The sequence below is a fragment of the Pteropus medius genome, unplaced genomic scaffold (assembly GCF_902729225.1).
Source record: "Pteropus medius unplaced genomic scaffold, Ma_sr-lr_union100, whole genome shotgun sequence".
Classification (NCBI taxonomy): domain Eukaryota; kingdom Metazoa; phylum Chordata; class Mammalia; order Chiroptera; family Pteropodidae; genus Pteropus; species Pteropus medius.
The window spans coordinates 28,342,701-28,370,415 of NW_024354500.1; the positions used below are offsets into that span (position 1 = coordinate 28,342,701).

At 38.3% G+C, this 27,715-nt stretch overlaps 2 protein-coding genes across 11 annotated transcripts in view; one reads left to right on the forward strand and one right to left on the reverse strand.

Annotated features, from left to right (window-relative positions):
* Positions 1-17,897, reverse strand: part of BEND6 (BEN domain containing 6) — a 47,376-nt gene extending 29,479 nt beyond the window's left edge. Inside the window, exon 1 of one of the 2 annotated variants that reach the window (XM_039853111.1) lies at positions 17,573-17,897. The gene's annotated coding sequence lies outside the window, so the exon portion shown is untranslated. Of the gene's footprint in view, positions 1-16,957 lie in introns of both variants that reach the window. The other variant, XM_039853112.1, reaches the window with a different exon arrangement.
* A 306-nt stretch (positions 17,898-18,203) lies between these two features.
* The window catches only part of DST (dystonin), a 404,042-nt gene continuing 394,530 nt past the window's right edge, over positions 18,204-27,715 (forward strand). For 4 of the 9 annotated variants that reach the window (XM_039853089.1, XM_039853093.1, XM_039853091.1 and 1 more), the window contains exons 1-2: positions 18,396-18,625; positions 19,223-19,284. In XM_039853089.1, coding sequence (XP_039709023.1) covers positions 18,445-18,625; positions 19,223-19,284 — 243 coding nt within the window. In that variant the 5' untranslated portion in view covers positions 18,396-18,444. Of the gene's footprint in view, positions 18,626-19,222; positions 19,285-27,715 lie in introns of all 9 variants that reach the window. The other 5 variants (XM_039853100.1, XM_039853103.1, XM_039853101.1 and 2 more) reach the window with 3 other exon arrangements.

Genomic DNA, 27,715 nt, shown 5'->3' on the forward strand with positions numbered 1-27,715 from the left:
GATAATCATTTTTCAAAACCTGGTAAAGCAGATGATAGCTCTTAGGTCGAATAGGGTTGAAATGATCAAATTTAACTTTTGCTACAGATAAAGTACAGATGATGCAGCACATTTGGTCTTAGCATCCTTATTACTTGCATATATTGGATTGTTTTCATGAAAAAATATTTAATTATAAATAATAAAATGTTAAATATAGAAGGAAATGAGCTTAATGGACCTCACGAAATATGTGGACTGTTGAGCAGAAGGTCACATATGCTCCTAAGCAAATTACACCAAGTATTTCTTTTGGGAAATATGCTTCTTTTACTTATTTTAAGAAAAATTCATTATTCTGTACTCCAAGCATAAAATAATATGAAATGATTTTGCCAGAATTGTTTGTTTTCATCTCTTTGAAAACTTACTTTAGGTTTTCAAATACATGGATAGTACCTGAGCTAATATATGGGACTCGATTGTCATTTCTGACTCACAAATACCATAGATTTTATCTAGTATCGAACTTTATTAATAATTTCAAAGATACAGGTCATGAAGAGGCACAGGCAGAGTAGGGAGAGGTCTAGGATATCCTACTGGCTTTATAAATCCTTCCTTCTCACAGCACATAGGTACTCTGCGATCTAGAATAATAGATGAGGCCTCTCTATGAGGTTTGAGAGTCACCTCACACAGTGGGGAGAGTTTAAGTTGTGACACATCTCCATTTTATATCTCAGAGTTGCATAGCTTACATGATCTCCTCTAGGAACTTATAAATCCATAGATTTAAGATAGGTTTTCCATAAGCAATTCAAAATCAGGGATATAGCCGTTAAGAGCATTCTATAGATAAAAACTTCACTTTTAGTAAATATCATTAGTCTATTTACTCAGAGCAAGGTCAACACACATTTTCTATTAAAGGTCAGATTGTAAATATTTTAGGTTTTGCAGGCCAAGAGGCAAAATCAAGGATATGATGTAGGTACTTCTATAGCAAGAAAGAAAATAAATGTTCACAAAATTTTTATTCATAAAGCTGAAAATATACTACTAATAATTGAGTATGTTTTTGTAAGACAAGTATAGTAATTTTAAAAATAACATTTTGTTTATTTGGGGTTCAAAGTATTTCCTATCATTAATAGCAAATGCTCATATGTTAATGCTGACCTGTAATGAGACTTTACATATTTCTTCTTTGAAAATGTCTTTCACACTGATAGGTACTATCGTATACTGATATTAGTCCATGAGCTTATAATCTTATGGAGATAAAATTCACATAATATAAAGTCACCATTTTAGCTATTTTAAGTGTATGTTCAGTGTTTTTTGTTGTTGTTGTTTTTAGTATTGTTGTTTTTAGTATACCCACAATATTGTACAACCATCACCAGGGAAGTCTGTACCTCCCAGTATGAGCTTATAATTTTAATTGATCACATTAATCTCAGTAGACTTTTATAGAATTCTATTACATTCTTTTGATATTTTCTATTTAGTGTACCATTATATTACAGAACTTCCAATTAAAGGTTAGGTGGAAGTTCTTAAATTGCACAGTTAAATGCACAAGCATACCTCAATGATATTATGGGCTCAGTTCCAAACCACCTCAACATAGTGAATATAACAATAAAGTTAGTCACACAAATTTTGGGGTTTCCCTATACCATACTGTAATAGACTACACTACATTGTAGTCTTTAAGTGAAAGATAGCATTATGTATAAAAAACAATGTACATGCCTTGATTAAAAAATACTTTATTGCTGAAAAATGCTAACCATCATCTCAGCCTTCAGTGAATTGTAATCTTTTTATTTGTGGAGGGTTTTGCCTCGATGTTGATGGCTGCTGACTGATCAGGGTGGTGGTGGCTGAAGGCTGGGGTGGCTGTGGCAATTTCTTAAAATAAGACACCAAGGAATTTTGCCACATTGATTGACTCTTCCTTTTATAAGCAATTTCTCTGTTGCATGTGATGCTGTTTGATAACATTTTACCAACAGTAGAACTTGATGCAGGGTTGTCACAAACTTTCAATTTGTGAAAAACACAATATCTGTGAAGTGCAATAAAATGAGGTATGCTTGTATTTTGAAATATGGAAATTTCCTTTGAAGTCTAATAGACAATGCTGGAACTGTAATTTGAACTTGAAAAATATACCCAGTGCAAATCTGAGTGGGAATAAACTTCTTTCTTGTTTCAACTTCTGACAGGAGTAGTATATAAAGCAGCTTAACATTACTTATGAGTCACATATTAACTGGTATTAAAATCTTTATCTCAGTGTAAGTTTTGCATGTCAGTATTTGTTTTGTCTTGTAATTTTGTCTTGTAATTTGTTAATGAATTCATTAAGATACATTATCGAGTCTGCAGCAAAAGCTAATTTCCAAAGCTATTCAACATTCTATAAGAGTAGTCGAGGGCAGTTTTCATTCACAAAAACTTCAGTTTTGACCCTGAGATGAAACTTTTGCAGTAAAATTTCACCACTGCTAAGCTATAGAAATGCTGTGTAGAAAGGTGAGTTAGAATATTTAACTTCTATTTCCGAAAAAATTCATGGAACTGATAATGGTCAATTCCACAAAAATGAAATTTACAGCTGATACTGCTGACTCAACAATACATTACCTTTTCAGAAATTGCCATTTCTTAAAATCGATATAGAAATGCAAGAGATTTAGAATGGCCAAAACAATCTTTTTTTTAAATTATTTATTTTTTTTAAATAAGAGTTTATTTGCACCAAACTGACCACATATGCGACATATGCCAGGGAGCAAGATCCCAAATGCTCCTGGACAAAACAATCTTAAAAAAGAAGAAACTTGGAGGACTCACACTTCTCAATTTCAAACCTTCTTACAAAGCTATAGTAATCAAGATAGTCTGAGACTGGCATAAGGATAGACATACAAATCATTGGAATAGAAAGGAGAGTCCAGAAATAAGCCCTTATAGCTACGGTCAGTTGATTTTTGACCAGGATGCTAAGACAATTAAAGGAGGAAAGAAGAGTCTTAATAACAAAGAGTGCTGGAACAACTAAAAAACTCAGTCATTTGCTTTGGTTTTTAAATTTATTATTATACTTTTTCCAATGTCCTCAATTCTTTGAGCAATTATTTTTGCTGTAAGGCCAATAGTCTTAAAATTTTTTTTTTGGGGAAGCAGGGGGGGAGCTTGTATGTCTTTAGCTACTGCAATCAAGCATGATTTAATTAACTCACTATTCGTAGATAGTGTTCTTTGCTTGGCTAACAAACGAACCACTCAGAAAATTGGGTTGCAGACTCATTTTCATTTTTTATTTTTGTGAAGAAATTTTGCTATGATGGGATATTTCATTTTAAATTTTCTAATTATTCCGACCGTTGCTGTCCTATAAGTTGGAAATATTATGAGTGCTTAGTTTGGTAATGTTGACATACATTTTTTTTTATTTTTAGCACAACTATAGTGTCATTGTATAATAAACACAATGCTTTGCCATCTAATTTGGTAACAGAATAATCTATACTTCATTCAACTTCAAAGTCCTAAATCCAATATTCTTTTTTATCTTGTTTTGACATGAATGCCATGCACTGGTAATAAAAACATAAAATAAAATGCCGTGTTATGACAATATGTAAGACACTAAAACACTGTTAAGTTATTTTAACTGCATCATGATGATTTGTGGTACACTGAGTAGCAGTGCATAGTGATGAGACTGTCCCATAGGCTCTTTGTCACAACTACTCAAATCTGCCCTTGCAGCATGAAACAGCCATAGGCAATATATAAACACATATGTGTGGATGTGTTCCAATAAATCATTATTTATGGACACAGAAACTTGAATTTTATGTAATTTTCACGCACTGTGATATGGATTCTTATATCGAATTTTTCAACTATTTACAACTATAGAAAACATTATTAGTTTACAGGCTATACAAAAACAGGTGGCAGGCAGATAAGCAGTAGTTTGCTGAACCCTGACCTAAGAACTCAGTTATATTTAAAAGGAGTTTAAACTGTATTACTTGCTTTCTTTTCTTTCATTGTCATTTCTTCTCCTGGAGAGCAGGTCAGCTGCTTTGACTTTTTCCTCCCCAGCACATTTTTACTAACAGATTAAGAACAATACTTGAAAGACAAAATATATAGCCTGTAAGATCCTAAAATAAATTATTTTTATTTGCTAAAACTGAATTTTGCCAGATTTAACTGATAGGGATCTGTTATATATTATTTAGAGATGGTGACAGATGCCAGAGTCCTGGTTCACTGGGGTCGAGGATAATCCCAGGGTCAGGGGAGAGGGAATGCAGAGTTATTGCCTAATGGGTACAGAGCTTCAGTTTTGCAAGATGAAAAGAGCTGCCATGATGATTGCACAACAATGTGACTGTACTTTATGTATCTGGACTGTACACTTAAAAATGGTTCAGATGGTACATTTTATGTCACGTGTTTTTACCACAATAAAAAAAATTGGAAAAAATTATCCATAATGTACAAAATTTCCTCCTGCACATTTGATTTAGTTAAAGGGCAAATCCTCAAGTTTTTTCACAAACACACAATTTGTTCAAGACCAGATAGAATGGACATGTTAGACCTCTTTCAGAATGACTACTTCTGAGTGGATTTCAGGCCACTATTCTGTTGTAACATCCACAAACAGGTGATTTGATATTTTTATTACATATCCATTAGCAAATTCAAAAAGGATGTTATGAATATGGTCATATATTAAAAACTACTAGTTGTTGATAGTAAAAAAAATTCACCATGTAGTAATCTGTCCCTCTTTATTTATTTATTTTTTTGCCAATAAAAAACATTTCTAATTCCTTAGACAGTTATAGGGGCGAGATTAAACATAACCACAGCCATGAGAACATCCAAGATATGTGGTTGGATGAATAACATAAGCCAATGGCTTTTAATCTTTTTTTTTTTTTATTGCAGCTCATAGTAAAAAATACGGTTTACATTTTGATCTAATACACACGCACATACATGCACACACAAAAACCTAAAACAAAATTTCATGAAACATACTTACTCTTACTACATGTGATACACTCTCTCAGTTCCTATTCTAGCTACTGTGCTTTATTTCATTTTTAAAAGTGCTGGTTACAGCACATTAAATTGATTTCACAAGTCACTAATGACTTATAACCCATAGTTTGAAAATGACGCTATGAGTAACATCTAAATTATAAAAAACATAATATCTAAGAAATATGACAGAGAAAGGGGAAGTTAGTGACTAAGGAAAATAAATGAAGTTAATAAAAATATAAATTCTTAATGCATGTAGATTTAATAAATCTATGATACTCTTAACATAGGAACTCAAAAATGCAAAAGGTACCTCTCAAATTCTAAGAAACAGAAGTCACCGAACTTAAAGAAACCAAATGAATATCAAAATATAATCTAGGTGTCTCATCTGCCTTTGGATTTAAACATAAATTCTCTAGTATGAATTAAATAAAAATTGTGAAAGGCAAGTACGGTACTATAAAAAAACTTAAATACCCTTTCATAATTTTTGAAAGTTTTCGCTTGCTTTCTATACATACTAGTTTTGGAATGTGTAGAAATACAGGTCTTTTGCAGTACTCATGTCAGAATATGAACTGAGGACTCCCCTCTAAATAAGTTCCAAAGTGCCAGGAAAATAATGTTAATGTAATTCTAAATATTCAGTGGCTATTGTAATGTTCTCTGTGAAATGGACTACTAGTTTCAGCCCTCCTCTAGCAAGGTTGGACATGGGGGAGGAATGTATCCATATTATTTTTTTAAAAAATATACATATACTAGAGGAAGAGAAATCAAGGTTAGAATGGCTCTGAATGGTTGGGTGCCTCCTCCTGCAGTACCCATAGCACTCTCCTGAGCTTAGATGACTTTCTCATCAAAGTAACCTTGACTTCTGGATAGAAATTATTAGCTTTTACTAATGTCCATTAGGGAACATTTCAATTCACTCTTGTTTACTCTCTTCATTCCAAATTTTCAATTTCCAAGTTGTTCCAGCAGGATCCTGATTGAAAAGACTATCAATATATTTTAGGATAGTTCAACAATGCTGCCAAACTATGATTGCATCACTCAGACTGGATTGAAGACTGTGTATGAGCCTAAGAAATGTTAAGTATGTTTGAAGAACCATAAACCTGAATCATTTTCAATTTTCCATGATGGGAAAGGAAAGAAAAACATTCTTATCTGGCAAGAGTTTGTAGATGTAATTTTGCTGGAGCTCATTTAACTAATAAGCAGTGGTATCATGCACTGTCATGTGTGTAACCATTATCTAGGAAAGAAATTCATTTAGTTTCCTATACTGCCCTATGTGACATCCTCAGGTTTTACCAATCCTGTCCTCTTCACTTAATAAGAATAAGAATATAGTTTACGTCTACTGAGTGCTTACTATATACAAGGCGCTGTTCTAAGCATTTAACCTGTACTAACTCATTTAACTCTCATAGTTGCTCCCTGGGGTAGGTGCAATTATTATTCATATTTTACAGGTGAGGAAACTGGGGTCCCTAGTGGACCCTGGGAACCACTCCCAGTTGCTAGTCTGTAAGCAAGCTAAAGGGCTCTGGAGCCAGAACTTGGAGACTAATCATAAGTCAACTTTGCAACAGCTTCTGTCAATTCCAGTACATAGGTTTTTGCTTTCTTCTCTTGACTAAGTCCCTTACAGGTCTCTCCCTGACTGTTTCTGCCTCATAGTCTCTTTCCCCCAGAGACTGAAGTCCTGACTTGCTCAACAAGTGCTTCTTAGGACTGTAGTCCTGCTCAGACATGAGTTCTGGAGATCCTCTCTTTGGCCCTTCAGATCCCTTCTTCAGTCATTTCTATTTTGCCCCCTGAGCCTGCAGAATGATCTTTTTGGGATCCTTTGCCCTTTTTTCAGCTGGGTTCAGCCAGTGGAGTATCTAGGCAGGAGATCAGAGGGATGGAGGAGAGTGAGTTAGGATAATTTATTCTCCTGGTTCCTTTTTCCCTCTTCCTTTGGGTCTAGGGTTTGTAACACTTCTACTATGACTAGCCCTGAAGTACAGCACTATTCCTTATGGTTTCCCTATACTCAGCTACTGTGGTCTGAATGTGTCCCCCCTACACACTGATTCATATGTTGAAATCCTAACCCTAAAATGTGATAGTATTTAGGTGATAGGGTCTTTGGGAGGTGGTTAGGTCATGGTGGGGGAGTCCTGATGAACAGAATTAGTACTCTCATAAAAAAGGCCGCAGAGAGATTCTTCTATCATGTGAGGATGTGGCGAGACGTTGGCAGTCTGCAGCCTAGAAGAGAACCTTCACCAGAACCTGACACCTTGATCTTGGATTTCCAACCTCCAGAACTGCGAGAAATAAATTTCTGTTGTTTATAAGTCATCCAGACTCTGGTATTTTGTTACAGTACCCTGAATAGACTAAGACACCAGCCACACACGTTTGCTTCATCATCTGTACCAGAATCTCTCTGTTGCTCCTGACCTGGCAAGAGAGTCAAGTGCTAAATGACCTAGCCTCTGTCTTATCTGTAACTAGTGTGACTGGCTTACTTTCAATTTGATGTATTCAGGAAAAAGACTTTTATGGCAGAGAGATGATAGCACAGAAATCAGAGGCTGGGAACAGTGGATGACAATCTTCACCTGCTCCACAAAGCCATCTATACCCATCAATTGTCTACGAAAAGCCTTCAGCCACATGTGGAACCACCTGAAAGTTTGCACAAGAAAGTATATGCAAAACTAAAAGGGACTCTGGACACATATTCCTAAGGTTTTAGAGCTTCCAAATTTCCAAGAAAGACCAGTTTTTGTGAATACAATCTCCTTGGCTATTCTTCTGTTACTTCCTGTCCCCGCATCCCCTGATATTCACATGTCTTTTCCCCATTTATCAGACACACAGATGCAGAGTTCTGCCTAAAGAAGAGTAAGAGTCAATTAAAAGTTTTATTTTAGGATAACTATAAGTCATGTAAACCATTTCTTACTTCACATTTTTTGGGTTAATGCAGAACATTCTATTCATCCTGAAAGCTGAGAGCAAGATGAGATCATTATGCTTTTTGCTTTAAGTAATCATATATAAAACATTAATGTTTTAGACCAATTTTTAAAATTCAGAAAATATAATAATTTTGATACAAGAATCAATCCCTATGCATAAAAAACAGGATTGATTCAACTTTCAACTTTCAAGCTTTAATTTATCTTACAATTATAACATGAAAGGACAAACTAATTTCTCTTTGAAATATTTACCCCATTATACCTTATATTAATAACATATATTAATGAAATAATTGATTACCATTTACTGATGTCTCTATTAACTTTATACTTTTATAGTCTCAAAAGTTTAGGTCTAAACATAATTAATGTGCTGAGTTACACACTTTAGATAATTTACTTAATAAATCATCTTAAGTGGTTCCCCCCCCACCTACTACCAATAATTTTTCTCTTGCTCTAATATTCTTTCATACCATGTCAAAGCAACATTAAAAAAAACAACAATCAGCTACATTTTACATTTTTATCATTTCTCTACCTCCTATGTATGTCATTAGGAAAATACATTAGTATATATTTATGAGTGACAATGTTTTCTATCAACAAATTCATAGAATAATAAAATGGAAGGGAATGTAAAAAGTCATCTTTTCTCTATTACCTGTATTGCCAAACCTGGGTGTGGGCAGCTGTAGGGCAAGTAAGAACTAGGAAGGTAGTTAGGTGGAGAATGCAAGTATTGATCAAAGAAGGAAGCCTAAGGAGATGGAAAGGATCTATTTAACCCAGCCGAGCCCCAGGAAGTTGTTATATGAAAGCAAGGCAGGATACTTTGAACTCACTGAATGGAAGCCAACCTCAAGATTCAGGAATGTCAAAGACTGAGAGGAACAGGGGTCTCAGCAGTTGTGGCCTTTTGGGACAACATTGTGAGCCCGTGGCTCTATAGTTGAGAAGTTGCTCAAACATCTGGGGGAAACAGAACCTCAGGCAAATGTACATCCTGTAGGAAGAGAAGGCTAAACTTGGCCTTCCACCAAAGCATAGAAAGCTTAGTGAAATTCTCTCTCTCTTTTTTTTTGTAGAGGCAAAGTCTTGCTATACAGATAGTTCAAGACAGTTTTCCAGTCTGAATTTCTTCCAAATATGTTAGACGATGAATCAGGATCACATAAATGATTACAAACAGGCTCTAGAATCAAACTGTCTGGATCCATAACCCTATAACCAAAACTTACTACCTACGGAACATTTGTGTGCCTGTTTCTCCATTTGTGAAATGGTGATCATAACAGTGCCCTACTATGAGTTGATGTTAGGTATGTTGATAGTGTATTACCTTATTAATAGTAGTATTTTATTGTTAACTGAAAAAGACCTGAACCATATAAATATGCAGGGGTGGGAGGGGCGGTATCAAGAAACATAGTTAATTAACCTGGGTGCCTATAATGTTAAACTAGGCGAACCTCTATATTACTTAAAAATATAAAGAAAAAAATTATTAGAGCTATCCCTTTCATGAAAGACACCAGGTGGTCTCCAATAGAGGCCTTTTCCCAAAGTGGGAGTCTGCCTGGCTTCCCAAGCTTCTTTAGCTTCCTGGAGGTGCTGGGTCAAATTTACTCAAGTAATAGTGATGGGGACACGGCAATGAAATGGTAAGACTCCTTTCAATAAAAGGAGCCTTGTTAGCCTGAAGCATTAGAGGAGGTGGTCTAGGCAAATACCTCACAGGCTAAAGAAGAGGACCAGAGCTTATACGCCAGGAGACAGCTAATATACTGCTGGAGAGTCGGGTTGACCCTCATTCACCCATGTAGGGGTAGCTTAAGGACAGTCAGAAGAGAGAAAGGGTAGTTGCCCAGCAAACTCCAACTGAGAAGAATTCCTTTAGGGGAGGGCCTTTTGTGGGAGGGGAAGCAGTACAAGTGAAAACATGCAACAGAAATTGCATAGTTTTTTGACTAAGTGATCTTAAGGGAATCCCTTACATCTTGAAGCCCCAGGGTCCTCATTTATAAATTAGGGATAAAAGTAGTACTTACCCACAGTTGCTGTGAGGATTAAATGTGTAAGTGTCTATAAAGCATTTAGCAGAAGCTTAGCAGAGAGTAGATGCTCAATAAATGTTAGCTACTAAAACAATCTGTCCACACCAAGGTAGCCATTCAGTAATGAGGACACCCAGGACGTGTTGTCCCACATCCTTTGAGCATGGGGAAGACGTGAATACTGATTGTACTAACCAATTCCGAGGGTGTTGCTGGTGCTCCCTAATGAAGGCACTAAGTCCAGACTTCAACAGCTCCCCAGATGGCAGAAGGTGTGGTACACTAACTGCAATATCTTTTCAAGGTGAATTCCTGCCTCACTACAAACGATCACAAAATGAAATTGTGCAAAAAACAGTGTCCGATAGATCCAGAGGGGTCTGAATCACTTAGGAAATGGTGTTGGTTCAAAGTCTGTCTCTATGTGGAATGCATGAACGTTGTGCCACTAAACCCTGAACAGTCTGGAAGGCCAGAACAGAACTTGATAAAAATGAAACAAGCCAGACTGAGAGATCAGGACACTCCTGGAAACTGGACCTGCCCCCTGGAGTGAGAAATTAACATGATGAAATAATCAGCCCCATGATGTGACAGAATGTAATCACAGAGATGGGACACTGAGATCTAGTGTCCTGAGAACACGGTGGTGGTGGGAGAGTCACTGTTCACAAGTATGGCAAGCGTGGGAAGCCAGAGATAATGGGTATATGGAACTGAGCACTCGATATGGACAGGAGGCCTTCCATGCCAAATGCTGGATTATCCTGGCTGGAATAAGGGTCCCAGTTACCAGGTCTATGCAAAAGACTGAACTCTGAAAAGCCTCATAAGCTATAGCATGGGGCAAGATTTAGGGAAGGTAGGTGTTACATCACCAGGTTGTCTAGAAGCAGTTTCTAGGAGCCTAATACAAAGTCCTTCTACTTCTTTTAAGCCTTAAGACTATGGAGAGCTCAAAGCTAAATTTTAGGACCAGTGCTTTTGCACTTATCCATTAAAAAATATAGATAAAAATTGGAATACTTAATTGCCCTGAAGGCAGCTTGGGAACCAAGTTAGCCTTTCCTCCTGTGACAGAAGTCTGTGGAAGTGGTCCTGGATAGTTAGCACAGTCTTCCCTTCTCAGTGTTGGAACCAATATCCCAATAAAAGTTACCTTAGGTAACTCATTTGTCTCCCAATCTGTTTAAAGTTGCAAGGACAAGCTTACAGTACATGGTTTCCACTTTGTCTTAGGATGGGCAGCATTCACCTGCATTTGGAAGAGGTACCTGAACTTTTACAGGTTGAGTTCAGTTTCCTCTGATCATCCTAGAGTGATGGTGATCAAGACATTTCTCCCAGTCTCAGGTGATAGTATCTAGGTGATACTAATATTGATGGGTTGAGAGAATGATTTGAAACTGCAGAAGCCTTGGTATCTGTGTGGATTTGCATGGTTCTGTCTCTGTCTGTCTCTCATAATAACTCCTTAAGAACCTAATGAAAATTACAGATTATTACCCTAAAAGAGACCCTTGTATAAAATTTCAGGTCTATAGAAGCCTGTCAATGAATTCCAGGTTAAGAACTCATACAGCACAGATAGGACCAGCAAGAACAGGCTTTAGGTTTTGGGCTTTCTTTTTTGAAATATAAACTTTACTGTATTTAATGTATTGTGTTTGCTATTTGTTTCCCTGATTTACTCCAAAAAATCTTTTGGAGCTACAAAGACTTTAAGATGTACTTTTCTTTCTGTTCCAAGATCCACGGGATGTCATTATATTTGGATAATTTCAATAACCTCTGGAATTGTGTGTTATTGAAACACATTTTACTAAGCATCAGATACTTGTCACAATTCTCTGCTCTCCTTGGTACACTTGCTATCTCTGCTCTCTTGTGACACGATTCTTTCAGGCTATCGGTATACTGATGCATTAGCATACAAATCTAGTAGCACAGAATATTTAAAGCAAAAGTCCTACAAAACTTATAAGAAATGGAGGAAATTTAGCAATTAAATGTTGCTGTCATTTTATTAAGGCAATCTAGAATTTAATTCATAAATGTTAGTCAAGATTTTCTTCATCTCATAACATAATTACTATGCAACTTGAACCCAGTACCTTACTTTTTCTCCTTTTTTCACTTAAGTATGTAGAAACATTTGTAACTTATATGGCAACTTTTATTTTGGATCTAGAAGGCAACACCTTCAGGTTTCAAATTTGCTTTGTAAATTGCTCATTCTTAGAAATGGTGGACATATTTTACACTATCTGAATAATAATGAACAATGCTGCTCAGTGATTTATAACTCTAAGAGCTTTATAATTTGATTTATGAACATCTCTTAAATTTTCCATTGGCAGCTCATACAACTATGAGTAAATTTTCTGGCTAAATGACTCAGTGTTTTGCTGCATGACCAATCCCACACTCAATGTGGAAACTATATAAATGAATTCTATTGCTTGTAGATAATAAATGACTACTTTCTAAAAACTGTCTGCAAAGCATTATAGAGTATATGAATTCAATTATATTGATATTTTAAACTCTCAAACTCGTTTTTGAGAAGTAATGCTCACAAAACCCCCACCAAAAAACCACATAACATTCTTCCTACAGCACTATCATAGATTCTACAACCCATAGGATAACAAATCCTAAATTAGGCTCTAAAATTTCTAAATGGTTAAAAGAACAATTTGGAATGATTCCATTTAAAATATTTTCTTATAAAATATTTCTTATGAAAATATATTTTTATTATGGAAAAACGAATATGAAGTCCTTTCCCAGGGAATATTTGCTGAAAATAATATTTGATATTACTGCAAATAACAACTGTTTTTCCTTCAAAAAATAAAAATTTAAAAACACAATAGTGATCCATCCACATGATGGCTCCCTTGATTCTGGTGGTTGGAAATTGCCTCTAAGATTACATTAGATGATGCAGGTTCTTCTACATGATGTAGTTCCTTTACCTTTCAATCCAAGAACATGTATATTGTTGACACAGGTCCTGGTCTCAAACTGTCATGGAAAACCACTTGGGAATAAACAGGCCATAGAATACATTTCCTCAGATTCCTCTTAATTCCTTTTATGCTATTTAATTCTGAGAATAAAAAAACGTCACCTAGGAATAACTAGGTTACCAGTCCAAAATCAGTATGACTTATTTCTAATAATTTATTGCTAGAATCATTTGTACCTAAACTTTCTGTTTGCAAGGGGGTAATATTTCAATGTAATGTCCTTGCATGATTACCAGTTGGGTAATTCACTCACTTCCATATAGGCTTGTAATAAACGCTTACAGACAACCTGGGATATACTCCAAGGTTTTCCTTATCTTTTCCCCCAAATCATTCTTCTAATCTGAGTATTAGTAACCAGGGCGAGTGGAGAGGAGGCCATGGGCAGGGAGTCATCATAACTAGTTAGGGTCAGTTTTAACTCTGAAAAGTCAAAAGCAGCCTGAGAGCAGAAAAGAACCAGTCTGGGGGACATTAAGATGAGTTAAAACAAATAGCTAAACCACAAATGCCCAGGAGAATGTCCTCTTCTCCCCTTTCTTCATCTCTTAATTTCTTTCCCACTGCTGGTTCCCTCTACCAAGTTCCACGGAACTTATTCGAGTACTCCTATTCTGACAAAAGGACCTTTATTGGCCTCTATTCAAGCTTTAAATTGCATTTCTCCTCATCCCTTTTAAACTCCAAAGATTGTAGACAGCGCCTCTCCTCTTTTTCATCTACTTTACCCTCTTCAAACCATTAGTCTGGCTTTCGCCTCTTCCACTACAACAAATCAATTCTCTGGAATCTTTCCAAAGGTCTCCTAGTCACCAGTATGCAGTCCTCACCCTCTTTAACCTCCAATTTGTGCATTTGTTGTAGTAAGCCACTAAACTGCAACACTGCTCACTAGGCTTCCATGGTCTTGCCTTTTGTTTTCCTTTTCCAGTCCACAACTGCAAGCTGTCTCCAAACTTCTGATTCTAATTCTTTTTTAGTTTCTCTTCCTTAGTCATTTCCTCCATTCCTATGACTTCAACTATAATTTATGTTGATGACTCCTGTCTCTGGTTCTGACCTCTCCACCCATATTTCCATGGGCTTACTGGATAATTTCAAATGGATGTCCTGACACTTCCACCTCAGTGGGTCTAAAACTGTTTGTCATCTTCTCCTGCAAAACTGTTTCTCCTAGTTCAAAACTCGAGTCATCTGCAATTTCTCCCTTTCTTTTAATTGATCATTACACAGCTTAGGGTGGAGACTTTTCTTCTTCCTGATCTATAAATTAGGTATTTGTGCCACAACTTCCAAACTACCTCAAGGGAAGTCCTACAGATATTTCTCCATTTTATTAAAGCTCCTTACTCTTATTTTTGGGAGGTGGAATGACTTCATGATGAGGTAAACTGGGGAGAGCCCGCCAGCCATTAATGGGCTGAAATATAAAAGGTCCCTTCTTACACATGGTCCTACCTCTTGCTCACTCGTGCAGAATGCCTTGTGGATTAGACAGTGTCAGGCTCTTAGCCTCTGGTCTCCAGGTAAGAGGGAGTACAGGTAGGGTTGCTTCCTGCTCTGTCTGAGAAGGACTATAGAGTTGACCCTTAAACAACACAAGACGTTGGGCACCAACTCCCGATACAGTTAAAAATCCACATATAACTTTTGAATCCCCCAAAACTTAAGCACTAATAGCCTACTATTGACTGGAAACATTACTGATAACAAATAATTGATTAACTCATATTATGTATGTTAGATGTATTATATATTATATTCTTACTGTAAAGTAAGATAAAGTACTTAAAAATCATAAAATACATTTACAGTATTAAAAAAATCTGTGTGTAAGTGGACCTATGCAGTTCAAATCCATGTTTTTAAAAGGTCAACTGTAGTTCTTCAGTTATGACTGGGGAGAGGGACATGCTGAGTCAGGGGAAAAGGAATAAGATGCCCCATTTTGGCCTTGGGTCTAAGCCATATTCTGCAATCTCACTTTACCTGAGTAAAGTTAATATTTTTAATTTCCTTTTGGTTCTTTGTGTGTGTTCTCAATTTAGTTGAGAATCCAAAAGAAAGAAGGGCTGCATGATGGATCATCTTCTACATACTCGATACAAAACTCTCTTAACTATTCTCCTGAACTCATTTGGCTTCTATTGGGTGACAGTGCTAACTCACTATGATAGAAAGTAAAAAAAATTATATATACATTTCCATTTTGATTTTTCATTTCTTGGTGTGAAGATTTGGCCAAAAGCCTACTTCCTCCACTCCTAACCCCAAACTTAAAATTTTTGTGACTTTGATACAATGTCAATTATTCTTTTAAAATGAAAACCTACCAGGAAAATGATGTATGAATTCTACTAAATTAACTTCCAAAAAGGATTGATTGGCTGATTTAATATTTATTGAATTCCACAATGCATTAGCCATCACAGAAATACACAGAAAGAAGCGATTAATAACGTGCTATTATTTGGAAAAGGAAATGATAAATTATCGACAAACAAATCAGAAAATAATAATGGATCCTAAATACTAAATTCATTCAATGATCAGGTTTGCTTATTCATATCCTTGAGATAACCGATTGAAAGAACAGAAATGAATGCATCTAAATATAAATATCTATAATCCTACTGCATGGCAGTTAAGCATTTGCTGGCCAAGAGAGATAAACGATGTTCTTGTGTGCACTTGAAACTTATAAATGGCTGCAGTAAGACTCAGGATGATAACAATTGTGCTAAAGTAATTGCTCAGAAACCCATAATTGCTATTTTGTTGCTTTTTGTTAAAAATGTAGAGTTTGGGGTAAATTGGTTACTATGCTGTGTTTGTGGTCTTAGACATGTTTCAAGGATATTTAGACCATTTCCACTCACTCACAAATTTTTGTCAGTGAGAAATATAAAGTAAAGATGACCTTCCTAAATTCTGTTAGTTATTTCTCCCAATGTTTGCAGAAGGTTAATTCAGTGTTGTTGTTTTAAATTACTCCACTAGGCCACTGTGAGTAGATGCACTAAGAATTCTTCTTTTCCTGCTGTGCCACACATTGCAGGCTCTCAGGATTCTCACCAATAACCCCTGCACAGTGGACAGGAATACAGTCTCTCACTTCAGGGCCCTGTGGTATTGGGAAACCTTTAAGCAATGGGCAAATGATACAGTGCTTCTCACCAGCCCCCGAGTGCTAGGGACCTGGGAAGCCTCTCCTGACTTGCAGTGCAGCCTACACTCTGATATCCTACTTTATACAACATCTGCAAGGAAGATCTTTCCACCTTCAACTCATGACTGAATGAGACGCAACATGTCAACAATTCTAATGTTTTGTTTTAGGAAACAAGCTGTACATTAGAAAACTTAATCCATTGTTTCCCATGTTTATGAACCTGGCATTTGAGAAATGCATTAGGCAATGCTTTTTGAGTTTCCTTTAATGCTTACACATGGTAATATGTTAAAGGTCGTTAAGACCATCAGTAGTTAAGCTTTTATGCAGAGCTGTGCAGTTGATTTTGTATCGTTAAAAAACATCACTAATTTGAGGATCCTTCAAGTAAATAATAAAACTTAAGTATTGTCATGGATTCTTTTTCAGAATTTTACGTGACGTTTTTATGACACCATTTCTTCGGTCTCTTAAATATTTCAGAGTCTACCTTAGTAGTTATTAGAAACTCCACAAATGCAGTAATGTGCTACCTTGCCATTATAATTTGTTTCCTTATGCGAGTAAATAAAACAAAACGAACAAAAACAGCCCCACACAGCATTGCTTTGGGAACAGCATAACACAGTACCGCACCTGGCCGACGGGCCAAGGCCACAAGATGCTGCAGACTGCGGCAGCAGCGGCTTCTTTGCCAGGTGGCGGTGGCCATCCACAGAAAGGCGCACTGCAGCTCTCCCGCCATACCTTCTGCGTTGGCATTGCACCAGCGACCACTGTAAAATCTCCCGACCATCAACTACAATACAATTTTTGCTGGTTATGAAGAAATAGGAGGGGGCAAGAGGGAGAGATAAGGGAGTGTGTGCATTTTAAGTGTGACAGATCATTATTTCCTCACACCCCCGAAAACATTTTCTTCTCAAAATATTTTCCAGCCAATTCATTTGCCAGTTCTCTAAATCTGAAATTGCCTCTCCCTCTAAATGCGCTAAACGAGTCAGCTTTTACGGTAAACGCATGGATACAAGAGAACCTAAAGAGCCCATTTCTCGGCTGCGAAATAGCACCAAGTTTGGGGGTGGAACAGTTCACGTCTGCAGATCTGAGCGTTCTATTGGAGAGCGCTCCAGTTCAGAGGCGCTTGGATGGGTGGGCCTCCCGTTCCTGGAGGACCCCCATTCCCAGGAAGGCCCTGCCCGGCGTTCACGCTTAAGCGTGCGAGGAACCCCCCTGCAAGCAATAGCTCACCCGGCTGCATCTTCCAAAGCCCCAACCTCGGGGCGGAGCGCAGGGAGGTGGGAGGTTGGGGGTAGCACCGCCTGGAGGCTCCCTCAGCGCCTTACGGATTTCCCCCTGGCTCCTTGGCGCCCCCTGACGCCGGGCTCCCCAGAAATTCGGCCAAGGGAGGCTGGATAGGTAGAAGCACCAAGCGTCGGGGAGCTGAGAGGCACACGGTCGTGCACCCGCGGAATGCACGGACTGAAGGACGGCCCCGCGGGAGGGCGCTGGGCGCTCAGGCCCGAGCGCAGCCCGCGGCCGCCGCCGCTGCAGCCGCCGCAGCCATGTCCGCGCGCCCGCGCTGCCGCAGCCCGGCCGTGATGTCATCAGCCGAGCCCCCGCCGCGGCGCCCCATTCCCGCCCCCCGTGGGCCGCCGCGGCTGCAGCCCCGGCGCAGAGTCCCCGCCCCGACCCACGTGCGCCCGTCTTCGGGATGCCGAGGTCAGCGGCGGCCGCAAGACGATGCACAGGGCCCGGGTGGCAGCGGCGGCCGCGCTGTTCCTCCCCGCCCGCCGCGTCCCCGGCAGGGCTGCGCCCGGGGGCTGCGCACGGACGAGGGCGGGGGTGCCAGGGGAGGGATGGGAAAGGCTCCCCGCCGCCAAGTCCCAGCCTTGTCGCCGTCTGCTGAGTCATGGCAAGCGCTCCCCGCGCCCTGGATCACTCGCATAGAGCGGCTGGCGCGGAGTGCGCAGCCATTGGGCTGGGCGCAGGGCCGCGTGCGCCGGGCATGACGCGCTGAGCCGCGCTCGTCCGTGCCCGCCACTTCGGCGTGCGCCCCGCGCGGGTGTCTGTGCCGCCGCCCTCCAGCCCCACCGCGGAGCTGCCCCCGCCTCGCCCGCACCATGATCGCCGCGGCTTTCCTGGTCTTGCTGAGACCCTACAGCATCCAATGTGCCCTCTTTCTCTTATTGCTTCTGCTGGGCACCATCGCCACCATCGTCTTCTTCTGCTGCTGGCATCGCAAGCTCCAGAAAGGGAGGCATCCGATGAAATCGGTCTTTTCGGGTCGTTCAAGGAGCCGAGGTAAGACACGCTGCGACGTGTGTCTTCGGGCTAGGAGGGACATTTAAGCCGATTTGGAGAGTGAAGCGCGGCTCGCTCCCTTCTGCGCTGCTGACACTATCTCCATCATTGCCCACTCCCCAAGCTGAGTACGTTTATGTATTTAACGTCCCTCGCCTCTTTTGCGCTCACCCCCTTCCTCCAGTCTCCCGGGTTGAGATAAACACAGCGATGCAGAGAGCTGGGAGGAGAGGAGCGGACGCAAATTCTTAGAGTCAGTTTCCTAAGCCCTTGAGGGTAATTGGAGCAGAGTCCGGAGCTGCGACAGCCTTCCTTCACCCATCCACCGTTGGAGCTTAGGAGTAAGAAAGTAAGGCTTGTAGAGTTCGGGGCTCCCCAACTCTCCCAGAACTTCCCCTGAAACTTCTCGTGGAGAAATCACTTACAGACTGATGGCCTAGTAACCTCCTGCCATATAGGATGTCTCCCACTGAATTCGAGGCATTTGGAATGTGCCTTCCCGACCCTTGCCCCCACCCCCCAGGTTAAGTCATCAGTAACTCTGCAGATGAAGAACGGAGAGTTAAATGAAGTCTCGGTTTTCTTTTTTCTCTCCAGATGCTGTTATGAGATCACACCACTTTCGTTCTGAGGTAATTTATTTAGCGCGCACGCTCAAGGTCAGAAGATGCTCTCTTAACTGAGTACCAATATTAATCATATGCGTGTTAAGGAAACAGTAGGGTATTGAATGGCGAGCATACTACCCACAACCGAACAACAATTTTAGCAAATTTCTTGTGCTGTAGAGCCTCTGTACAAGATGGGGAAAGACAGCCTGTAAAGACACTATGGACCTTAGAAAACTTAGCCCCGGGGTGAATCTCAGCTTCATTTGCCGCTGGAAGCTTTCTGGGTACTGGATGGAGTTATTCACGTAGATATCCGACAGCAGAGAAGAGCTTTTAGGAAGTTAGTGTAAAGCAATTTGATTTATATGCGTTTCGTTTTAGACTTTCAAGTTTATATTTCTATTCACTCATGAAGCTCTGTATTTTATTGGAGCCATCTAATGATTTTTGCAAAGTGATGGTGGTGGTGATTAGGCTTTATTTGATTGTGTGTGCTAGCTTCTGTGCTCAAAATGTGGACCATCCTTCCATGAGCTGGTGGGGTGGTGCAGAGATTATGTGGGACTGTGGGACTGCTGTAGGACCGGACCCACTGAAGATAGAATAAAACAAAACAAAAACATAAGCTCTCCCTGACCCAGCATTTTTTCATGAGTTTCCAGGCCAACCCTACTTAGTGTGAGATAATTTTCCATCTTTTTGAGAGAGTTTCACACAGCCAGGCTTGGAGGTTACTGGTACCAATGTTTGTTGTGGTTTACCTATCTTAGCAGACTTCACAGTTAGACACCATCTATGTACTTGCCATTTACCTAAGAAATTATTTCACATTTCATTTCATTGGTTAATCAGATGTTTTATTGCAACCTAGAGGTTTTGTTGGACTCCAGTTGCTTGAAAGCTTTAACTGCATTATTATAACATCATTATAATGTTGTACAATGAGTAATTCTTCTGCATGTAGCCCTGGAGGGTGAGAACTCTGTGCTTAATTTAAGATACATAAGAGAATAAATTAACTAGTCAGTAGAAAATTCTTTAACTTCTCAGTACTTCAATTTCCCCATCTGTAAAATAAGACCAATAGTACCTGTCAGGGCTATGGGGGGAGGTTGATTTTGGGTTTACAAGCAATTATGTAAAAAAAAAAATCCCACTTAATTCATAGTAGGTATTCAGTACTGGGTACCTATCATTACATTTTGTAAAATTGAATTTAAAATGTGTAAAAATAAAACATCTGTTTGCAAATTTTAGTCTTATTAAATCAATTCAAATTTATGGGAAATGACATAAACCATGCCTGTTATGAAGCAACCCTTTTTGAAAATCTAATGAATTTAATGGAATAAACCATATAGATGTGACAAAAAATAAATAATGGCGAGGGTGCAAACATCAATATTTAGGATTTTGATTTTAAAAAGAGATTACCAGTTTTATACATATAAGTAATAGAATCAGAATAATCTGTTATGTATTATTTTATTTGCCATCAGGTATTTTAGCTAAAGCATAAACAGGAAAAAAATGAGTGAGAGCTATGTCTTGTTTAGTTATCCCTCAGTTAAGAATTTGACCTGAGTTTGCATTTGGTTAGGAAAGCTGGGAGCTGTTGTTTAATACCTTAACTTATTTCACAAGATTTCTGGTACAGTTTGACATCCTGTTTGTACTTCACATCGCCTCACCTGCTAGACTGTGAGCTCCTTGAGGGCACGGACCATCTTGTTTAGGGGTGCATCCCCACTGTGGTATAGTGGGTTCTTGAATGAATGAAAAATTCTTCCATGGGGGCCAGTTCCTGTAATTGGGTAAATAGGACTCAGAGATGGGCAGAAAAGAAAAATGCACATTTTCAGAACATTGTTCATAATTCAACATTTTCTGAATCTTAGCTCTTATTTTATCTTTCTAGGCTTTTAAAAATTGCCCTGTATTAAAAATGTAAGTCACTGATTGTAGCAAATGGATTTGGTTAGATATTTTTTCCCCTCAGAAAATCAAATGCAAAATTAGCTTAATTTGTTGATAGGCTACCCATGTTCCTTTTCGTACCAAGTTCCTTTGATAAACCACTCAAAAGATGTTATTTCACAAGTGAAAATCCTGAGACTGTGTTGCATGAGAATGTCATATTTTATTACTGTTTTATGTTTACTACAAATGGAACATTTTCCTCTTAAGGATAACATAGGGGATTTTTTCTTTTCCCTTTCTATCAAAATGCCATTTCCTTCAGGACTTTCTCCTTGAGAAATACCTCTGACTTTTTTGGATTCTATCATATTTTAAAAATTAGAATTTGAGTAGCATAATGGATATTCTTGTTGCTGTTTTTTAGCAGTAGCTGCTGCAGAATAATTAATTATAAAAGGAAAGGTTTTTATTTTCTGACAAGTCCTAATCATACTGAGCTAAGAAGTTTATGTTTTCTCGTTCCTCATTTCAATCTCAGTAAGTGGATAATTCACCCTCAGCATTTCCATAGTGGTCAAATGAGGAAAATGAGTTTAGGATCTGCTGACTCATTTCGAAATGTGAAATTGTTTTGGGAAAGCCCTTGAACACATGAAGAAGTTCGGTTAGCACTTTGCTGCTTTACTTGGCAGAGGGTATTGCTTCTGCTACCCACACGCCTAGTTGGGAAGGAAATTTCAGGATGTTCATTCCCAGGTAGAGAAATACTTCTTGAGGGAGGAAAACCATGTCATTAGGACCCAGTTTGCTTTGGGAAAGTTCTGCAGCAGGGAAGAAAGCCACATTACTCTCATCTGAGGAGCTCCAGCTTTTTTCTCCTCGCTATGGATATAATCGACTCATTTCTCCACCTCAGTTTTTCTTCCTGAAAGTAGAAATAAATAATGTAGATGTTTATAAGGTGTTTTGGAAATATAACCACCAACAACCCTTTTTATTTTCACTTACTTGTAAACTTGTCTCTACCAGCTTTTTAATAGTCCTCTAAGTTTTAATAATTAGCAGATGAGAATATGAAATTATTAATTCATCTAGTAACAGTTGAACAGTATAACCCCAATTCACTGACAGAGAAAAAGGCCCAATTAGATAAATAGAAATATGTGTTTTGTGTATGTAGATAAAGAACTGGTACGGTTTTTGTTTGTTTGGTTTTTAGTCCTAAACAGCTAATGAAGACATATGATTTCACACTCTTATAGGACACAGTTTAGAAACCAAGTCTTCATTCTGGGTGTCTAAGAAGTGCACTTTTTTTTGAGGATTTATATTTTGTTTTATGCTGTGATTTTATACAATTGTTAACTGTTACCCTAAATTCTTGTGGTGAAAATCGGGCAGAGACAATCTTGATTTTAAGGAAATTTCGGAAAGTGATATGGGTAATTGAGGTACCATTAGATTACAAGTAAGTGTCTTGGGAGTACTTCAGGAGACTGCAGACAATTAGAATGCCCTTTGAGAATACCCAGAGTGAACAGTGGTAAGTGATCCCTATTCATCAGCTCAGTGGAATAAGGGAAGCCTTGTTTGATAAAAGGAGGGGGAAGAGTGTGTTTTATGTCTATCAGGATTTGAGTAAATACCTTCACTTCCCATTTCAGGTAAAGGAACTAAAAGAGTTAACTCAGGTTAAACAGTTCCTGAAGAGTCACGTAGCAAGAAAAAGACTGAGTAAGACAAGAACTCCCTGGTTACATTTTGTCTGCTCTGTGGTGTTCAAGTGTGTCACTCACAGCTCAGAGAATAATATGCCCCAAATTCTCAATGAAAGAGAGAAGCTAAGTTGGATGAATTTTTAGTGGATATTCCTTATAAGGCTGAGTAGGCAAATCCTTTAGGTTCTTACAGTGATTATCCAAGTTATCTTAGATGAGGATGGTCCACATAAACCCTCTTGGCCTCATTACGGTTCCAGTGTTACTGTACCAAACCATGGAAGAATGGTCAGTAAAATAACTGTATGTCACAGCTTCTCTTTAAATTTGCATCTTTCATTAAGAATTATTCAATTTAATGGATTAGAGAAAATCATAATTTATTATTTAGCTTTCTTTTTACAAATAGATTATCTTTATAAATAAATTCTTTGCCTAGAGTTAAATTCCAGGTCTAAATTAATTTGCACTAATTAAATCAGTCTTAATTTGAACCCTACACATGATATAGTGTTCATGTAGTGTCACCCAATTATTTTAAAAATAAACACTTTCATTTTTAATTATGTACGAAGTACAATATTAAATACTAGGGCTAACAAAGGGTCTGAGGTATAGCCTCTGCCCTTGGTGATTAGTTCTAGGTCACTCCCAATATCAGTGCTGAAATTTTATAGGTACTGGTTTCTTCTGTTACAGTAACTGAACTGCTGTGCGGTTTCCAATTATGAGTCACAAATGTGATGAGAGCATCAGAAGCCGAGGTGTACAAGTACAGCCAATACATTTGTAAAAAAATTCACCCTAGTTACAGAGGCAGCACTACCATATAATTTACCCTGACTTTAGCTACATGGCGACAAAATAGAATGCTGAAAGGAAAAAAAGAAGAAAGGGAAAAAACTCACTTTTTTTCATGCATCCAAGCTAATTAATCTGGATGTAGTCTAGATGAAAGTTGAAACAAAAGCTTTTCCAGAGAAGTTTGAATCTTTGTCTCACCGTTAGAGTCAAGAATGACTCTTTTTGAGATTTGGATTACAAAATAGAACCAGGCTAACAATAGAGGATTGGTTTAATGAAAGGAATATAGGAATAAAAGTTTAAAATCCTTATTTTGGGTTCCAGCTCTGCTATTAACTAACTGTGATTTCTGTCAAGTCTCTTAGTGTCTCTGAGACTCGCACTTGTTGTTCTCACTGGTAACATGAAGATATTTGAAGCTCCTTCCAGAAGCAACAGGCCACATTTCTGCTATGTGCAAGCATCATGCTAAAAAGGCAATTTGGAAAACACAATTCCTGCTTTCTAGGAGCTTAAGGCAGGCAAAGATAAAAATATAATTAGCACAAATACCATGTAACAAATTATGTATAGAAAAGGAATGGTTGGAATAGTTCCAATGAAATGATTGTTTCTAGCTGGAGTAATCAGAGAAGCCTTCAAAGAGGCTTATGCTGAAGCATGCAGTAGGTAGTACCTGGCTAGACAGAGAGTGAATGAGAGCAAATCTTCAGGCCACTGGAATAACATGAAAATAGGGAAAGATTTAATAAGGTGCATGCCTTTTTTCAGAGCTCAGAATACACCAATATAATTAGAATGAAGTGTTCTTGAGATTGCATAAAAGAATATGGAACTGGAAATATGACTAGGTACCAGCTACAATAAAAATAATTTTTGTATACTACTTCACAGTTGACAAAGACTTTTGATATAACATTATTTTATTTGAACACCTTAGGAGAGCACCTGCTGTGAGCACTGTCAAGAGAAGCAAAAAATTGCCTTTCATTTCTTTTCTAGCAACTATAGCAAAACAGCCTGATCACTCTTTTTTTTTTTTTCACTCTGAAGGACAATGAAAAGTTGTGGCCTCTGCTCTAGAGGCTTGGGAAAATGACTCACTGTGGGCCTTTCCAGTCACTCTGAAACTGCACTTTTGCAGAGTGCCATGTTTTTTAGGTCCAATGCACAAACACCACTGAGTTACATTTTGATTGCGGACACCATATGTTCAGGGATTTGTGACAACCTGCTCATCTCTTTAGTGTGGTCATAACAAATCCTCATGTAAAGTATAATAAATTTGCAGGTATTTAATTATGTGCAAGGCCCTTTTTATCAGTTGCAAAATATATTACAGGTTTTTCAAAGTATTTGGAATGTGCGTATGTGCATTTAAACTTATCCCTTGAAAATTTCCCTTCCACAGTAATTACTCTAAATGTTTATGTCCTCCTAAAATCCCCAAGGTTACTCCTTCACCCTCAGCCAGTGACCTTAGTCTCTTAAATCACAGAGAATGTCAATGCCATGAAGTAATAGCACATTAAACTTCTTGCCCCTACAAACTAAGCAGCATCTTAAACTTCCCTCCCAGTCCAATGGAAAATTCGTTTGTTCTCCATACTAATATTTTATGCTTATGTCGTGAATTCCTTTTTTCCCCTTCTCTTGGGGGATGTTGTTCCATTAGTCTTCCCCTCTTTTATCTTCTATTGCATGCTCTCTGCTGGCTCCTTTCCCTTATGTATAAATATCACATATGCCTCCTTTTGAAATCAACAATACAAACCTCTCTATACCACCAGCTCTTTTGGGCAAGAGGAGTTACCTGAGACGTTTATTTGTCATCTCCTATTCCTCACCTCTCATTTATTCTTCAACTTAGTATAATCTGGCTTTCGCTGCTACTACTTAAAATCACACACTAAGCGCACTGGTGATTTCCAAATTACTAAATCAGATACTTCAGTCTTTAACTTAATTGACCTTTCTTATATTTGACACTGTTGGCCACTGATTGCTTCTTGAAACTCTTTCTTCCAGGTGTTTGGACAACACCTCTTTTCTGGCCATGGGTCCCTCTGTTCTGGCACTGGATCATCTTCCTATTTATATGTTGATATTCCCAAGGTACTGCCTTGGGCTTAATTTTTTAAACAGTTTTATTGAGATATAATTCACATACTATGCAGTTTATCCATTTAAAGTGTACAATTCAGTGATTTTTAGTATATTCTCAAGGTTGTGCAACCATCACACAATTTAATTTTAGAACATTTAAATTAGCTCCAAAAGAAACCCCAGACTCGTTATAATTTGCTCCCCATTCTACTCCTTCTCCCCCAAACCCTAGGTTACCACCAATATTCTTTTTGTCTTAATAAATTTTCTGAGTCTTATTTTTGCTCACACTATTCAAACTTTACTTGTAGGATCACATCATACTTTCTGTTTTAGGTTATCCCCATATAATGGTTACTCTGAAATCTGTAGCTCAAATCCAGACTTCATCTTAACCTCTAAATACAGAGAGTCAACTGCTTTTTCATTATTTTCTCATTATGTACCATAGGTACCTCAAAATCAGTGCTGAACTCAACAATCACTCACCATATCTGCACCTGTTTTGGAGAAAGGTGCTACCCTGTACCCGCTGCAGTTGCTCAAACTAGAAACCTAAAAGATATGACAGACAACTTCCTTATCCATCCTGCCCTTTTTTCTCTTTTAAATATCTCTGGGGTCTGCCTTCCTTAATATCCCCATTGCAGTTATCTTGGTTCAGACCCCATAATAAAACTCCAGACAAGTCTCCTTGCTTCCGCATCCCCAATCCATACATAGTAATTTAATAAGGATCATTCTAAAATACAAATTAATTATTAAAACTTTTATCTATCATGGAGACATTCAGATTCAAGTAATCTCAGCAAGAAGTCTAGAGATGCTGCAGGCTTTGCTTGAAAAGCTCTACTGTGTCATTGCCGGTGTATTGGATAATCCTGGCCTTTCTTTCAGTGATTGCAGGATGGCTGGCACAGCTCCAGAGAGCATGCCCAAATTCAAGGAGGGAAGAAGGGGAAGGAGCAGAGGCAGCCAAGGACGGATATTCACCAGGAAATTGAAATCTTTGCTAGAAGCATTTCCAGTTAGATTTCCTCTTACACTTGACAGGTCAAAACTGTGTCGCAGGCCATCTCTTACACCAAGGGAAGTTTGGGATATGGGCTGATTTTTCCTAGCATTTGCAGTAGAGATAGGCAAGGAAGAAAAGATTGGGTAAGCCATATTCCTCTCCTACTTAAAATCCCTCATTGGTTTCCCACTTCTCTCGAGGTAACAAAGTTCAGCCTTCATAACATGATATCAGAGGGATCCCTATACTGATGTCCTTGTGACAGTTCTAGTCTAACCATTTGTCCATATTTCTTGTAATTCTCCAAGCAGACCGTGACCTTTTAGGATTATTATTTTTGTCCATAGTATTTCCAACCAAGAAAGCCTGTCTTTCTCTTCCTTTCCTTTCTTTGCCCACTCACCCCAACCAAAACAAAAAACAACACTTCAAAAACCCAAATCTTGGGCACAAAAGGCTAACTCCTGCTCATCCTTCAAAACCCAGTTCATAGGTCATCTTCTCCAGGAAACTATCTTAGTTCTTTCCTCATAATCATAATTGAGTTTTTTGTTTGTCTTCCCTACAAGACTATATCTTGAAAGTCCAAATCTCTAGTGTTAGCTCATTGTATGGCATAGAGTAAAGCTCTGTAAATGTTTGCTGAATGACTGAATGTTTGACATTTTCTATAAGTTAGTTTAATTCTCAATTCTCATGGATTCTGTAACTTTACAGATATTCTCATATCCCTCTTTACTTAAAGGGAAATAGACAGATGCTTTTCACTTTTTATTTCAGACATACTCACAGTTATGCCTTAATTAACATCCTGTGTTTACTTTGAAAATACACACTTTTAGAAATGAGTTGAAAATATTCTGACATTTTTATTCGTATATTGAAGAGATATTTATATTTTGATGTGAGAGTTTTG